The sequence below is a fragment of the Python bivittatus genome, unplaced genomic scaffold (genome assembly GCF_059951505.1).
Source record: "Python bivittatus isolate LINGU-HERP-01145 unplaced genomic scaffold, Pbiv_v1 ctg000840_np1212, whole genome shotgun sequence".
In the NCBI taxonomy this organism is placed as follows: Eukaryota; Metazoa; Chordata; class Lepidosauria; order Squamata; family Pythonidae; genus Python; species Python bivittatus.
In genome coordinates, this window is record NW_028277113.1 from 15,434,565 (window position 1) to 15,452,479 (window position 17,915).

At 37.2% G+C, this 17,915-nt stretch overlaps 1 protein-coding gene across 7 annotated transcripts in view; it reads right to left on the reverse strand.

Annotated features, from left to right (window-relative positions):
- Positions 1 to 840: 840 nt before the first annotated feature.
- The window catches only part of MAK (male germ cell associated kinase), a 40,545-nt gene continuing 23,470 nt past the window's right edge, over positions 841 to 17,915 (reverse strand). For 2 of the 7 annotated variants that reach the window (XM_025172750.2, XM_088130954.1), the window contains exons 11-16: positions 17,756 to 17,883; positions 14,123 to 14,251; positions 11,839 to 11,913; positions 7,711 to 7,836; positions 2,471 to 2,644; positions 841 to 1,902 (exon numbers count right to left, since the gene is read on the reverse strand). In XM_025172750.2, the coding sequence (XP_025028518.1) occupies positions 2,490 to 2,644; positions 7,711 to 7,836; positions 11,839 to 11,913; positions 14,123 to 14,251; positions 17,756 to 17,883 (613 nt within the window). In that variant the 3' untranslated portion in view covers positions 841 to 1,902; positions 2,471 to 2,489. Of the gene's footprint in view, positions 1,903 to 2,470; positions 2,645 to 3,375; positions 6,184 to 7,710; positions 7,837 to 11,838; positions 11,914 to 14,122; positions 14,252 to 17,755; positions 17,884 to 17,915 lie in introns of those variants that run through there. The other 5 variants (XM_088130957.1, XM_088130955.1, XM_088130960.1 and 2 more) reach the window with 5 other exon arrangements.

The following is a 17,915-nucleotide window of genomic DNA, read 5'->3' on the forward strand; positions in this document are numbered from 1 at the left end:
TCTGGGCCTTAAAGGTCAGCAGGGGAGGACCTCATAAAGATGCCTATGATTTCAAACATCCATTTGTCAGGCACAGAGGAGAGGGGCTGCTCCATCAGTCCCAGGCTATGGAACATTATTGCAGATTTTACACTTGGCTTTTTCTTTTTCTGCTTGTAAGAAAGGAATCAATATTTTCCTCTTCAACCAGCCTTTTGAGCTGGCTGGTGATGACTTTGGTTTCTATTTGTATAAAAATATTTTTATATGAATAAATCATTTGTTGTAATTTTTATCAATTATTTATTTAGTCTACCGGTCAGCTTGAAAATACCAGCATAGAAAGACAGGGTACAAACAAATAAATGTTAAGTTATAAATAATACATTGCTTTTTCTGATGGAAGACTACTATATTCTTGTATTCCTGAGAAGTTAACTTTATTATAAAACAAATGATTTTCAGTTGAAAACCAGCCCAGTTGCAAAGGCAAGTTGGTGGCTTTTTATATGAAACTTTTAAGTAGATTCCTTTAAGACAGCATTTATAGCATAGTGCATTATGTAAATTTTGAGAGACTGAAACAGATCAGTCTAATATTCCTGCAACTCTGCACTGGGATAAAATATTGTCCACATAACAGCAACTTAAAAAACTATTCAATAATATTAATTGGCCTTTATATTATTAATTCAAGGTTTCAATATGTAATACACTTATCAGTAAACCCTACTGAAATTGAGACAGCATATTTAAGTGCATTCTACCTTAAGTCTCAAATCAAGACTCAAATCAAACATGTCCTCTGCAACAAGAGTGTGCAATTTTTAAAAATAAAATACATACAAAATACTTGTCAGTCTGCAAATAACTTAACATTTTACAATTGAATAAGAATACATAATACATGCTATTTTAACAACTACAGATTCTCAGTTTCAATATAACAAATACCATATTTAGCAGTTGGAAAAGCATGGAGTTTTAAGAGTGACATCTGATGGATAAAGCAAGGCTTTCTTATATATTAACAAATCACTAACTTGAACTTGAAACACCACATAGATTTTGGGCCATTGTGTACTTATGGCATCCAAAATATGTCTTGAGGCCAGATAATGCTATCAATGCTATAGTATAGAATGAGGTTTGAAGAATAAATACTGGAAGTTATTACCAGATTTTAAGCAATTCCTTTAGGAATTAAAAGAGAATTCTGTAGTTATTCAGCTTTGGTTACCAAGAAAAGGCACTACAGTTGACTAATTCTATGGTCAAATTCAACTAAAAAAATAAAGGGAAAAAACAACATACAAAGTTACTTAGACTTCCTGGAAATTATTTCTGAAGTACCACCAGAATGCCTTCATAGAAAGCCACATGAGTAATTATTATTTAAATGCTTATTTTCTGATTAAATAATGCTATCTGGCCTTCTTCCCAGGTAAGGGTTCTTTCTGAATATCATTCACTCATAATATTTCCCAGTCGTAAGGCCAAATCTGCATATGATGCCCAGGAAAACTTTCACCTCAGCTAAATGGCTCCACAAATGCATTAGGTTTCTACTGTCTAAACACTTCTGCAAGGAAAAGTTTCCCTCATTTCAGAATCAACAGTAACAGCTGATGCATGTATATAACTATATGTATGCAAAACACAACAGCCTATAAGTTCTTGGGATCAGGCCCAATGCAAAGCACAGATGAATGTCTTCCCACCTGTAAGTTCCATAGTCACAACTAGAAACAAGGTGTATACAGATCAGTGGAAAATGGTTTAACACCTTCATGTGTACACTCACAGGAATCACATACAAGAGTAATCCTATTCCTGCAAAATCTAATATAAAACTGAACCTTAGGGGTGCATCACTTTTGTAAATACTAGTAATAGTTGGCTCAGTGACTATGTCTTCATTCTCTGTAATCAAAAGAAATAAAGGTATAAGTCAACCCAAATCAAAGACAAATAGTTCAGTTTTAGTTTCTCTGAATATAGCTGGGCAATACAGCAGAAAATTCATTTATTACTATTCTTTTGCTTTTATTGTTTAATTCAGTATTTTGAAGGTCACTCTTTACTTTTATAATCTGTTGCCCTACATATTTAAATTAGCCATGATTGTCCAGTAGCTAATATCTTTACATGTCCTCTTATTTTTGACAGTTTTTCAGAAGAAACAATCAAAGGGATTCAAAACAACTTTCTGTTCATTTAAGTAAGAGTATACAATTTTTTTAGTTTTGGCAAGATAACTTTATAGAGAATACTTCATAATGTAAACAAAACAAAAAAGCCTGCCTTAGAGGCACTATTTTGAATAATATTTTCTAAATAAAATGTATTTATTTGCTATAATTTCCCCCTTAGAGATAATAAAATACAGGCTCTCACGTATTTCCAGAATTGTTATTCTATTAGTAGAAATATGATTTAAAGTGTCCCGGAAGAAAGAAATGAAGGATATAAAGAATCACAGTATGCATACGTGATGTGAGAAAGCACTTCTACCGATGCCCTCCGTACTTAGCTACCCAGTCAGTTCTTCCATGCACAGGTTGCACTGGGGGCGGGTGAGTTAAAATGTTCATGCCTTTTGTGGCGGGGCTGTAAGTAGGCCCTGGCAGTTGGGCACGAGCAGCTTTGGTTTTCCAAGCATATTCTGAAAACAAAATTACAAAACCAATACAAGCAAATCCAGTGACTATGGATCCTGCTAATATTTCTCTCACTATTAAACAGAATCAGGCTAAAATTCATAGCATATTCTTCCAAGTAAGGATCTTTATACAAGAGATAAAGCTATGCTCTAATTTCAAAAAGGTTTAGAACGTAATAGGAATGAGATGGGAAAGAAATACATTTATTGTTGAAGAATACTATTGTTTCTACAGTAATAATAGTAAGCCTTCATTACTATAGCCGTTAAGTGGATTATGGAGCACAGACAGCCAAACTGAAAGAGACTAACAAGGGATAAAGAAAGTCTCTAAAGCATCTGTGATTCTACATACTAAGCCAGTGTTGTCCAAACTTGGCCACTTTAAGATGAGTGGACTTCAATTCCCAGAATTCCCCAGCCAGATGGCTGGCTGGGGAATTCTGGGAGTTGAAGTCCACTCAGAAGAAGAAGAAGAAGAAGAAGAAGAAGAAGAAGAAGAAGAAGAAGAAGAAGAAGAAGAAGAAGAAGAAGAAGAAGAAGAAGAAGAAGAAGAAGAAATAATCTTTATTGTCATTGTACAACTTGTACAACGAAATTAATGCCACCCTAGTGCAGCTTTAAAAATATAAAAACCATAAAACACATAAAACACATATAACACAACCTTCACATTCCATATTGCACAACCTTCACATTCCATACTGCACAACCCCTGATGCTGCATTAATACTGCACTATACGATAGAATTCAGTATAGTTGCAGCTATATGCAAAGTGCAGCTATATGCAAAGTATGCAAAGTGGCCAAGTTTGGACAACACTGTACTAAGCAGTGGCAGAAACTTCAGAAATAGCAGCATGATCAGGAACTAAAGCTATAATATGCTATCAAATATAGATGTGTGACAGAAAAGTGATAAAACAGTCATCTATTAATCACCCAGATAGATATTATGAATTCCCCAAATAATACCATAAATTTGAAAATGAGTTCTCCTTTGAATATTTATTCAACACTGGATTCTATAAACCTATAGAGATGGGTCAAGAGTTTTGTAAGCCATGCATCTATCTACATATATGTTAAAAGGTACCCAGGAGGGGTGCAGGCAGAGGGAAAGAAGGTCAGAGAAAGTTAAAATTCTATAACGTTATCCATAAAAAGTATTTATACAGATTTATCGTATGGGAATCAGAATTTAAAATACATGTCACTACCTGTAACTTAACTTGCAATACCAGGATGTTTGCACTGTCTTCAGTACAGCCTTAACTGTGTTGGTATAATTATTTTACTTTTTAATGTATCACTATTTGATCTTTTTGCTTTTTTTTCCTGACCTCACTCGTCCCCATGTTTACCACATTTCCATATCTAAATATAAGCCTGCTAATTATTCAGATGCACAGAGTGCATTTCAGAAATCATAGTTGGGGATGGCTTTATACAGAAAAGAAACATTTTGTTTCCAGAACTTTGGGGGGTGGGGTGATGATGGCTGTGAACCATTGTTTCTTTGTTCTAATAAATTCTGATACCTTTAACCCCCTAGCACTGCACTCCCTCTGCAATTTTTACACTGATATTGACTCCAACTATAAAATCACATTTATGACTGAAATAATTGTCTTTAAATGTTTAGATGTTCTTGTATTCCTTTATCTCCTGCTAACTTACCCCACTAAGAGCTCAAAAGCATCCAACTCATTTGTAGCATTTTGGTAATCCTAACAACAATACTGTGCAACTGTGAATGCAACTATGTCTACTTCTTTCTAAGTTAATTTATTATTTTTTTTAAAAAATCACAAGACTGCTGTTTTTTATCAAACTAGGCAGGAGCTTCAGAGATGGACAAAGAGAAGGCAGGTTGAACATAGGCTGAATATGGTCAGGGTGAACCTAGTCTATTCTTACTGATAGTTATCACTTGTGGCAAAGAGGTGATTAGGGCATTGCCTGTGTGAGCAGCTGTGTCATGTTGTCTACATTGTGTACAGATGCTGATCACAGAATGGCTAATTATCAAGACGCTATTCTGCAGACTTTGCTTCTCACTGTTGGTCATCATTTTAACAAGAGTTATCAATTAATTTCTATTTTAGCTTCATAATTGCGCTGTTGTCTCACAAATGGGAGAAAGTTCTGTCAGGTAAATAAATTAAGAAAATTAAATAAAAATTTAGGGCATTTGTGAAAAGCTGAGGACATGACAAAAATGAACTGGAACGTGCTAGCTCCATGACAGAAGGAAGAGTTATTTCCAATGAAAAAGATGACCTGTTGGACCTTTCTAAAACACCTTTGAGGCAAGTGAGCTGGGGGGGGAGCAGAAATCTGGTAGATGAAGCCCTTCCATACCATAGACCTGCAATGATGGGCAAGCTGTCCCTGTTACTGGGTACCTATACAACAACAACATACTTTTTGTTCCTTCAAAAAAGTTAACCATCCCAATTATGAGGCAAGACATCCCACTGTTAACTGCATTTCTGAAGATCAAGGTTAAGAATTCCTTTTGTATTACAAAATGACAATAATCAGTAGACCATGGGGACTACTGCAGTGCTGACCTACTAATGTATTTATCTTGTGAACTGAACAGTACAGAAATGGGTGTTCCTAGCATGTTACATCAGTTGACCAATTCACTTGGAATGGGGGAATTCAGTTCTATTATGTTTCCCTCAATATGCACAGTTACACTTAATGTGTTTTTCCCCCTTACTGTAAAAAAAAATGACCAAGCAGAATAAAGTAGTCAGGTCTTGTCACCTCACGTTGCTGTTCCAAGGTTCCCTACCTCAAGACTGCTCTGCCTACACCCTGGGTCCATGTTCTCTTGCTAAAAATCCACTTCCACAGCCCTTATATCCAGGTGGAGATAACGAGCCACCTGCAACAGCGAGTCAGTAAAAGACACAATTTCTAACAAAACTGTCACTTTCTAAAACATGGGGTTTCAGCTTGGGTTTTGCCAGGCAGCTTATTCCCTTTGAAATTTAAGCCCTTTTCAAGATAAAAAATCAAATTAAATTTATGTTATCCTGAACAGAAGAACATAAAGTAGTCTAGGGATGAAATGGTGCAGGGACTACAACGTATAAGCAAGACTATAGTGAAGATTCCAGTCTTGTTTGTTGACTCTGGCTGCACTGCTATGTCTGCACATCTAATAATGGTCAATTAAGTAAATTGCCATGTATTTCTAAACTGAATATTGTGTTATTCAGGAATCACAAGGTAACAAATTATTAAAACACCATTTAATTCAATGCAAATGCATGTTTGGTATGTTAACATTGGGTGTATATTTAACAGGAAACACTGGAAGTACAAGTAGTCCTTGCTTAACAACCATTCTTTTAGCGACCATTTGAAGTTACAATGGTGCTTAAAAAGTGACTTACTTGCGCTTATGACTGTCGCAGCATTCCTGCAGATTGCGATCCAGGCGCTTGGCAACCAGCTTGTACTTACAATGGTTGGAGCATCCTGAGGTCATGTGATTGCCATTTGCGACTTTTCCAGCCGGCTTCTGGCAAGCAAAATCAATTAATGGCCACGTGATTCACTTAATGACCATAGTGATTCGCTTAATGACCACCACAAAAATGTTGTAAAATTAGGTGTGGTCTCTTGATGCCTTGCTTAACAACCACACCACTTAACAATGAATTTTTCGGTCCCTACTGTGGTCGTTAAGTGAGGACTACCTGTATATGGTTTCAATTTTGGAATTTACCATTAGCAAAAGAAATGATTACTGTATTTATCCCAAAGGGAGATGAGCCCCCCCAATGAAGAACAGTCAGGAAAAAAACCTTATGACACAGGGAAAAGTTGTACAATGCCCAGGTTCCACATCTTGTTAATCCCAGCTAAAATCAATCAATGAATATTCTCCTTCCTGAATAGGAAGTGTGCATGTAGCACACTTCTATATGTGTGTACAGTACACATAAACAAATGTGCATTTTTATTTCCTAGAGGCATTAAAAAAGAGAAAAATAAAACTGAGCTGTAAACTTAACAAAATCTCATTTAATAAAATTAATCCCCTATCTGCACATATCAGTCATTCTCTCACATATAATTATTCTCACACACAGAACAACACAAATACATTCATAGATGGGGTGGGTGTGTTTCAGGGGGAAGGAATAATTGCACTGGGAAGGGGGAAAAAAAGGAGGGAAGAAACCTAGATGAAAATGAGGGGAAAAGAGAATGAAAGGGTTAAGACAGCAATACATGCAGCCCTTTCCACCTCCCACACATTCAGTTATTTTTCATTTGTACTCTGTGCAAATACAAGACAATCCACACATTCCAAAACATCATCTTCCTATTGGATAAATATCCTATCTTTGCTATATAGTATGTCTCAGTAGTAACAGTAAAACTTGGGAATATATCTTTTAACCAGAGGTTGGCAACCTATGGCCCCAATAATCCCTTTTCCTTCTCCCCTCTCAATTTTGCTACCACATTTTTCAAACATACTTTTCAAAAATCAATGGCAATGCCATTTTGTGACAGGAAACAGATGGAAACTGAAAGACCTAACACAGGTACTATATTTTTATAAAATCTCAAGAACACTCAAGGAAGCAATCCAGAACATTCTGAGCTTGCTCATATTTTTGATAAGGCTTCACCTATGTTGCATCATCAGGCCTGTTTGTGTTGTTAATCCCCAAATGTTTCCCAGTCAGCAGAAGTTTGTCACAGATGTATTTTAAATGGATGCTAAAGACAAGTCAAAATGAAGTTTTTCTTCTATGGATTTGGAAGGAAATAAACTGTTCTGGAGGGAAGGTTAATTAAACTTTGGATGATGACGATGACGACAACAGGGGAACTTAAGTCTCCAATTAAAGTCTTCTCTAGTATGAATTTAATTTAAATATGTTACATCCTCAGCATGACTCAGCAAATCTATCTCTGTTTATGCCAGTTGGGCACCAAACCCAAATCCTTTTTAAAAAGCATAACAGATAAAGAAACTAAAGCCATGTAACTTCATTTATTTCAGCCCAATGTAAGTAAAATCATTTCATACCTGTAACTGATGGACCAAGAGGTGCTAACTGTATCCTTTGGCCAGCTGAACCAACCTCTTTTTTGTGAAATGAAGGGATATATCCTCCAGGAGCATTGTAAGCAGCACCAATAAAGCCAGCATTTCCTACAGATAGATAAAATAAAAATAAAAATTCAGGAGGGGGCTAGGCAGCAGAAACAACCTTACAAATACCTTGAATGAATGAGTAAATCAATCAATCAATCAATCAATCAATCAGATATTATAATGCTATTCATACACAGGAATCCCTAATTGTACTCATTACTCATATTTTTATATATTATACAATTGTCCAGCAAAGCAAGCTTTACAGCAAGAAGGTATGTACAGGTTTTCATTTTTTCGCATGGAGATGCAAAAAACCCTCCATTCATATTCTTGATCCTCCATTCACATGACCCTCCATTCACATTCTTAATTAGACTTTGTCCTGGATATTATATGTGCAGCCAACCTCTGACACAATTTTATTAAATACAAAATTCAGAGAAGAGTCTCCAGTGCATAATACTGACCTTTCCTCCCACTGAACATATAGCTTAACTGTTTTAACCAGTTCATTGTATTACTGTTGTGTGCCCAAAAACAAATTCCATGCCATCATTACTGAGAACCAGGATGGTGTATGGGTTAAAGTTTTGGACTTTGAGCCAGTTATTCTCTTTCAGCCCAACCTACTTCACAGGGTTGTTATGGGGAAAAATAGGAGGAGGGAACACTGTGTATAACACCTTGAGCTCCTATACAAAAAAGATGGAATATCAATCAATCAAATAAATAAGGAAAAGCCCCTGTCATGAAACATAAAATTTCCCGTCATGAAACTTCAAAATTCCTTACCCTGTATTAAGTTTTCCTCCTACCAAAGACTTTAGAGTACTCCTAGTATATATACTATCATTTGTGTCCTGATTATAAAGCTATCTTTAGAACCAATTATAGCATAGTTTTAAGAAATTCCACCTTTAAGTTGGTAAAACCATCCTTCCAGTGCTGGCTTCCAGTACTACATCTTACCAAACACTGTTACCCTACCCTAGAAAGGTAAGCTTTTGGGGGATTCCTACAAACAGAATGTTTGTTGTGCTAACCCAAGCTGATTTAATAATATATTCTCAGAATGCATTCCCATAAACAACAGTAACAGAGTAAGATGACAGAATTAACAATTATGGATTAGCAATCAGTGATAACAGCAACAAATATAAAGTACAAATAAGCAGTTTTTATATTTGAGAGGTATTCCTCAAAGATAAAGGACAGCTACCTGTTCATAAATTATACAAAACAAGGATGAATGGTGAAACAGATAAAGCCAAAAACAACCTCAGTGCTGAATATATAATACAGAAATCAACAAAGCATCTATTTTTTTTTCAGTAGTCAAGTGGCAAATTATTCTGGATTATGAAACTAGAGATCTAACCCTGTTCAAAATAACTGTTAAAAAGATGCAGATTAAGACAAATATGTTATTTATATATAGATGGGATCTATGCAGGAGTTGAATAAATAAGAGAAAGATAATGAGGTTGTGATGGATTGCTCAGTGAAAACATCAATTCAGGGTGCAACAGCTATGTGAAAAGGCAAACTCCATGTCAGGAATCATTAAAAGAGAACTGAATGCTTTTACAGCCAATACTATAATTATTTTATACAAGTACTGTATATGATACAGACACTTTTGGAAAACTGGGTACCACTTTAGTCATTCCACTGCAAACAATTACCACATAGCTGAGGAGTAAGCATAAAACAGCAAATAAAATGATTCGGGTATTGTGTGCTTGCCATAGAAGGAAACACTGACGCCCAAACAATTTGACGTGATAGCATTTATAAACAAATAGTGTACAAAAGTGGACAGATCAAAGTTTGATTTCCTATTATATACTGGGACCTGGGGTGTCCCAATGTAATTGGTACCAGTAAATCCAGGACAAACAAAAGGAAACATTTCCCTCACACAACTGATGTATCGAACTTAAAGATGTGTAACAATTCACTATTAAATATAGCTGTTGACAGAAACATGCTGAACTAAATAGGCCTTTGATCTGATGCAGTAGGGTATATCCGAAAAAGATATTGTATATCCTTTTCATTCGCTGTGTTAAACGAATCCTAGACAGGTTAAAAAAAAAAAAGAACAGATTGTGGAACTTTGCTATTATGGTTTACAGAACTGGAATGGAAACAGCAGAAATGCATTTGGCAGAACTCAACTTCAATAACCTTACTTTTCAGACACCGGCCTTAATGCTTTATTCAAATTTTTCACAAGTGTAAAGTGTAACCAGATATTTATAATTACAGAACAGCACATCTGCAAAGGTATATAAAATAAATAATATAAATATATATAAATATAAAATATGGAAGAGTATTCCATTGAAAAACAAGGATCGCTTTTGCCTCTGGATTCTAAACAGAAGCACAGCAAAGTAACAATGTGTCAATCCAGTTAAGAGGAAAAGCTAAAATAAGAATAGGCAGGGGGGAAAAAATAAAGCTAAAGTATGCATGCCTTACATACTTCAAGTGTAATTATTTAACGACTACACACTGTCATCCAGGGTAGTTGTTCTTTTAATACTGATATGGTCTACAAGCAGTAAGAACTGCTTACTTATTGTAAGGATGTCAATAAAAGTTAAGAGTGCCGCCTTTCCCAAGAAAATCAAGTTAGGACTTAAAGAATGAAATAGAACAGTTAATAATCTCCGAATGCATACAATATTGTTGGTACAGGTTTCTTTACAAATAACAGCATGAGATTCACAAAATGATAGCAAGTACTCATATGGATACAACACATAAAAATACATAAAAGGGATGCAGCACATAAAAATACACAAAAGTGACGTGTGATACCTTCACTTTGACAGCACAGAAATGTCTTTGGGAAACAGAATGGTGAGTATATTATTTTGTAATTATTAGGCTGTATAGGAAAATTTGCATAAACATACAAATCTCTTCCATCTGGGTGTGTTTTCTATCCATTTTCTAGATTTAGAGAAGTTACAAGGAAGGCAGCAGATCATAACAGTATATACTCCAACCATAACCTAGAAACTATCAGGCACTATAAAGAAGTGAATGATTACAATATCAAATTGTGTGAAATCCATAGCTTTTGGGTAACATGCAACCTGATTTGTAGCATGTTACCATTTGTGACATTGGAAGATCACTTCATTTAAATTTGGTGGCAAAATGTCACCAAAATGTCAATGATGTGAGTTAGGCTAAAGAACAGTAAAATAAATGTGGGAGATGTGTAAAGCTTCTGGAAAATGCGAAACCCCTTTTCCTTTCTTACATTCTGAACTCCATGAAAACTGCAACAAAACCAGTCACTGGAAGCTTCCTATGACTTGGCAACCAGTTACGTCTATCAACTACATCCCCTTAGTCAAAAAATATTTCGCATCTCTGCTTTTCTGCATAGCATGTGAAAACAAACCAACAAGAAACAAATGGCTTCCTTAAAATCTTGTATATTAACTATCAACTACAATTAACCATGAATGTCCTGTACACTACTCATAATAATATGATCTACTGCACCATTCAGGAATTCAATGCAATTCATCTTTCCCAGTCACAAATGTTAGCTGGAATATAGCAGCCCAAGTGGAAGTAGAAATTCCATTCCAAGAACTAAAATTCCCCATAATTAAACATACTGCAGATTTACAGGAAATAGACACCTGAGCTTTTATCAAATCACAATAATAATTTTACATGATCTATTGTCCCCAATGCAAAACAGTAAGATTAAAACATCATAATGTTTTGTAAAAGAAATCTTTTTCACCAGCAAGGTTTTCTATATACATAAAAACTGCTAATCTGAAGCAATGGAAAAAAAAAAGACTGAAGCAATGACATACATTAAAATATTATAGATTTTATATTAATACTGAATATAATACTATTCAGTATTATGGTCTACTAAAAAGTGAATTATAAATATGTGTTAATATATTTTAATTATAAAAAGGTGAATTATAAATATGTGTTTTTATATTTCTATAAAAATAGAAAAAATCTGAAAAGGAATAAATAATGTTATAGATAATTGCCATTCATTACCTTTGGGATCCTCTAATTTTTCATTCACTCTTTCTTTGCATGACAGTTTTTCAATTGGTTTAATTAAGTTTTCTTCTTCAGAGAAGGCAATAAAACAGATGAAAGAAAGAAAAGGATGAAAATAAATGCCTTAGGAAAACAGAAAAACTGGGTGAAATGAATGGAAATAATAAAATGAAAAAGGAACAAATCTCAAAATAAAGTGTAAGTGAGCTTTGTAAATTAGTTTCCTACCTACTGACACCAGGGTCAATTTTAAAACAGCAACCTAGACCAGTGTTTTACTATAATTCTAAATAAGATAAATGCAGTTTAGATTAGTAGAAATGGAAATATGAGGAGAAATTACTTTTAATAATCCACAAAAAGACTATTTCAGAATTTTGAACATAGGGTTATGAAATGCTTCAATTTGATTCAGAAGGAGTGCTTCAGATTATGGAGGAGCAGGGGCACGGAACTTGTCCATGTCTCATCAAACAAGCCATATCAAAGTCTAGGATCATGCAGCTGCTGCAGGGAGGCTTCTGCTGCAGGTACGTGATCCTAGAAACCGACAATGAGTGAGAGACAGGTGTTCTGTTCACATTCTTTGGCATTCCAAAGCATCTTTCCTGAGCCAGATCATGTACTGAGATGGGCAGCTATATAAATTGATTTAATAGATAGATAGATAGATAGATAGATAGATAGATAGATAGATAGATAGATAGATAGATAGATAGATAGATAGATAGTCAGTCCTATTAGAACATACAATTTACCCCAATTATTTCTGACTCCCAGATTCTTGAGATAACCAGGAATGTTTTATTGCAAGGACTATGAACTCAGTTCTCATACTGAACAATTTTTGAATGCAGAATTATTTTAGCCTAAGCCTTTAATTCTAATTCACCCAGATTTGGATGGGCCCCACCTTAGCCCTAGGAGCATTCTTAAAATATAAAAACAATAGGTGGTACCATCCAATACTTCATTCTGAAGCATTCCCTGCCTTCAGGGAATGAAGAGAAAGAAAGAAAAAAGATAAACTAGGAGATGGGATGGAGTATCAGGAAGACAGTGTGGGATGGTAGGAAACTTGTGGGAACGGTGCCTGAGCTCTCTGCACATGTTTTGTGGGACTGATGATATGTAGATCGGTTTTAATGAGATACAGATAGTCCTCGTTTAGCCACTGCCTCGGATAGTTATCATTCACAATTATGACAGTGATGAAAAAGTAACTTTGCAACCAATGCTGGCATTTACCACACAAAAGTCTTCAGTGGAAACTGATTAAGATCTGGTCAATTTCAGGCAGCAGCTGGAGGGATCTAATCAACTAATTAAGGTCACAGAGCTGAGCTTCTTAACTTGTCCAGAGCACTTTTCAGGGAAGAGCTGTGTTGGGGAGAAAAGCTGCTCAGGAATGGGAAAAAAGGGGGAAAAATGGGTCAGGCACAGGAAACTGTGCAAGAGAACTTTATCTGAATGAGACAGCAGCAACCAGTGATCTTTGCAGCATCTCTCTCTGTCATGTGGTTTGCTTAGCAACTGTGTCACTTAGCGACCATTTCACCAGAACCAATTGCAGTCAGTTACTAAATGAAGGCTACCTGTATGTGTTTTGTTTGTGCCTGTGTATAGTGTGTTTTAATTTGGAAATTTCTACTTTCTTCTCTGACCTGGTTTCAAATCAATGAAATAATGATGGAAGTCAATTTGTTATATGAACACGGTATAGCAGCAATTTTCATTAGCTAGAAAAGAAAAGCCTTCTGGGCTATGTTCAACATTATATTTAATTTATACTCCTCTTGTACACATATGAAATCCATAATATATGCCACTTACAAGTTAGTAAACTGGGGGGATAACAGTATCACAACTATGACTTAAATACAGTTAATCTATTTACTTAATTATCTAAAACACCTAAACATTTAAAGCCTCAATTATCTAAACACACAAGCACATACACACTCTTTCTTACATATATCCATTTGGCCACATCACTTATACACATTCAAATGAGAGGCACAATCTTTTGTGGATCTGGTATATATTTTTTGCTACTGAAAAGCTAACAAATGTACAATGTCATCAAATGTAGAAACAATCTCTGGGTGCATGCATGTTGTGATCATCTCTATTTGAATCCAAACCACTATTAAAAATTATGCATGTTAAACTGGGAAAGGGCATTATACTTGAAAACAATTGCAAAAATGAAAATACAAATTTTATAAAATATATGAAAAACAATAGATGGTGTGCAATACTGTATTACATTAATTACCTGCATTGACTTGATTGAAAGACAGACCTCCAATTGGTGCTATTGATTTTGAAAACAAAGGATTGTTCCAAGTACCATGGATTCTTTCTTTAGTGGCTGCTCCTGAGGAAACATTCTTAGGGTTTACACCTTTAAGAAATTATCATATTAAAGTTTAATATCTATCACTAGCTCTGGAAGTCACAGTATATGCTTTGCTAGGCAGCTATTTGCATGAATACAGGAAGAATAAAAAAGAGCCACTACTTCCTAAAGAAACTACCATATTTATTGGCGTATAACACACACTTTTTTCCTTAAAATTTGGGGCTGAAATCCTAGCTGTGTGTTACTCAAGCAGCAGGGCTGGGAGAGTGGAGCCTTCATTTGAGCCATTGAGGGCTGTAACTGGGGCAGCTCTGCAGAGCAGGAGGTGAGCGGTGGGTGAGTGAGCGAAAACCGGCCCTCCCCATCGCTCATGCCTGAGCTCCACACAGGCAAGTGAGCAAAAACCAGCTCTCACCTCCTGCTCTGTGGAGCTCAGGCGCTAGCGATGGGGAGGGCCAGTTTTCACTCACCTCCCTACCGCTCACCTCCTGCTCTGTGGAGCTCAGGCGCAAGCGCAAGTGATGGGGAGCACCAGTTTTCGCTTGCTCACCCACCGCTCACCTCCTGCTCTGTGGAGCTCAGGTGCGAGTGATGGGGAGCACCAGTTTTCACTCACTCACCCACCGCTCACCTCCTGCTCTGTGGAGCTCAGGCGCGAGCAATGGGGAGCACCAGTTTTCGCTCACTCGCCCACCGCTCACCTCCTGCTCTGAAAAGCTCGGGCGCGAGCATGAGCGATGGGGAATGCCAGTTTTCTTCGTTCAAAGAGGTGTTGTTTCTTTCATATTACATATTTACCTTACAAGTGGTATAAATATCAATAACCAAAAAGTTCAGAGCTCCCTTTCTTTTGCTTCCAAGTCATTTATTTTAAATTTAAGGTTTTTTACTCAAACTTCCTTCTTAAAATTAAGGTGTGCGTTATACGCCTGTGCGTGTTATACACCGATAAATACTGTAATTTTAGATCCATATTTGAAAAAATGAATCCTTAAAGAAACTCATAAATAATTTAAGTTACAGGTATTCCTTCCTTAACAACCCTAATTGTGACTGGAATTCCTGTCACTAACTGAAATAGTTGTTAGGTGAAACATCACGTGACCACATCACTTAGCAATGCCAGTTCTGGTAGTCCCAGTTTCAGTTATTAGGTGAGAACTGCACTGTCGTGAATTGCCATCTTTGTCCCCCCACCTCCTCTCCAGCTGGGCCTGGTGAGCTCCCTTCAGTGGATGAGGCTCTGCCACCCTGTCATGCTTACCTCTGCTTCAAATCTCCCCACTGCCTATCTCCCTCCCATTTCTGTCCTTTTGACCGTCCTCCACTCCTCCAAGGCCGCTTACTCCTGCTGCCCCCACTGCCCCCAGCTGACCTTCACCATCTTTTTCTTCCTACTGCTGATGAGGCACACCCAGCCGAGACAGCTGCTGGCCCTTCGCAACATCTTAGGCATCGTGAAGTGCCAGCAGCTGCCTCGGCCAACCACACCTCATCAGCAGCAGGAAGAAGAAGATGGCAAAGGTCAGCTGGGGATGATGAGGGACATCAAGGGTGATAGAGTGCAGGGCATGAGGCATTGTGAAAGGCTAGCAGCTGCCTCAGCCATGCCCATCTCATCAGCAATGGGAGGAAGAAGATGGAGAAGGTCAGCTGGGGGGGGGCAACAGAGTGCAGGGCTGTGGGGGGCGGATGGAGTAGCCGAGTGCAGGGTGGCCAAAAGGAGAGAGCTGGGGGGGGAGATAAGCAGGTGGGGGGAGTAGAAGTGCACGTTGTGGTTGTAAATGCGAGCTGCCAAGCACCCAAATTTTGATGTGACTGCAGGGGTGCTGCAATGGCCATAACTTCAAAGACCGTCATTACTACCACTCATTCAGCACCATAACTTCAAACAGTCACTGAATGAATGGTTGTTAAGCAAGGACTACATGTAGTGCTTCATAAGTATGGGAGGTATATGAGTCTTCTAACATTTATTTGAAAGGTTCTAAAGTGATTTTCTGGAATCAGGAGTTACTGAGAAAAGTAAAATCTACATAATATTAGCATGTGAACATTCCAAAAAAACAAAAAACAAAACCCAACCCCTTATGCCAGGATTCAGTTTCAAGAATAAATATCCCATTCTCCGCACGTTTGTGCCTGGAAATATTCCGCTGCTCTGAACTAGCAGAGATATTTAGGTATGCCGTATGAAATGGGTGATGTATTTGTAAAAGGGGTAGTTTTTAACTGGTGTGTAAATCCAGCCAACAGTGGTTTATTTAACAAACCACAGTGAACTAAATCACAGATTAGTATAAGATGTGAACTTAGCCTAAAGATAGGTCACCGATGCACCTAGTCTAAATAGTGTGTCTCTCCAGGTTTTATCTCAGTCTGCTGTCCATGTTCAATTATAAATAAGCTGCAAAGACCAAATTCACATGAAAAGTGCATGCTGTGCAACTGAATTATGGTCACAACTCATACAGCCATTATGATATACACAGTAAGAATTCAGGTCTTCTGCCTTGGATTATCAAACTGTTGTATCATAAGTTATTCTTGATACTTCTAACTGTAATGGGTCGTACATGCACACATATGTATGGGGTGTGTAGGCTTGGACCTCTGCTGATTCTTATGAGGAGTCTTCAGATGCTCCTCCCACAACCTTGCTCGACCATCCCCACAACTCCTCAGGACAGCTAACAAGGTACGCTTCTACCAGCAACTTTACTCCAGAGAAATCTTTGCCACTGACAGGATGAGGAAGGAACAAGGAGGTAAGTGGCAATCCCCTTTCTTCAGTAGCCTGGCCTGGCTGGGATGCATATGCTAAAGGCTAGATCTCTTCCCCAGAATTATCACCGATTCACTAAGAAATCCCCATTTTATTATATATATAGCAACTTCAGAGAAGTCAATGAAGTTAAAAAGAAAATGGAGAACAATATCAGTTCAGAGACTAGCTGCTCCTTCAGCCCCCAGATCTCCCATAAACACAAACGTAACAGGACAAGTTCACACAGTCCAGATCTCAGTCCAAAAAATAAAAGAGAATCTGTATCATAGCCAGCTTCACAGACCCTAGATTGCTGTTCAAATTACTAGATTTTAGTCCACCTGCTACTGGGTTAGGGCTTTGCTCTTACCCTGCTTCAGCCAGCTCTGAAGGAGAAAATATAAATGGCAAAGGCAAAATGGCAGCTCTTAAAGCCTACCTGAGAGGGGAAAACTACTCTCCTGATGGGTGCCTTGACATTTGATTTTCTTGGGCTTTATTATTTCTGTCCATTACCTGGGTGGACAGGTCAGCTAACTGTCCTTTTATTATTTCAGTGTCTGGACATCTTAAAGTAGATTCTTTTCCACATTCACCAAAGCAGTGTATTGTATGGAATGAGATTACTGAATGAAAAGTACTAAGTCCAAAAAGGCAATAATCAAATGAAGGGAAATAAACAAACGCATATGCATATGTGCGCACGCGCACGCGCACGCACACACACACACACACATTGTTAACTCAGTCTGATAATGCATTAAATAATTGCCTCTTACCAGGAAGGTATCTTGTTTGTTTCAAATAGTACTGTTTTGCTGAAGTAGTTGATATTCCAGAGTCATTTCTCTTCAGAACTTTGTTTTCTCCTGACTGGCCAGAGGTAGGGGACTTAGATTCAGGAACACTGAAAATTAAAATGACAGAACATCACAAATT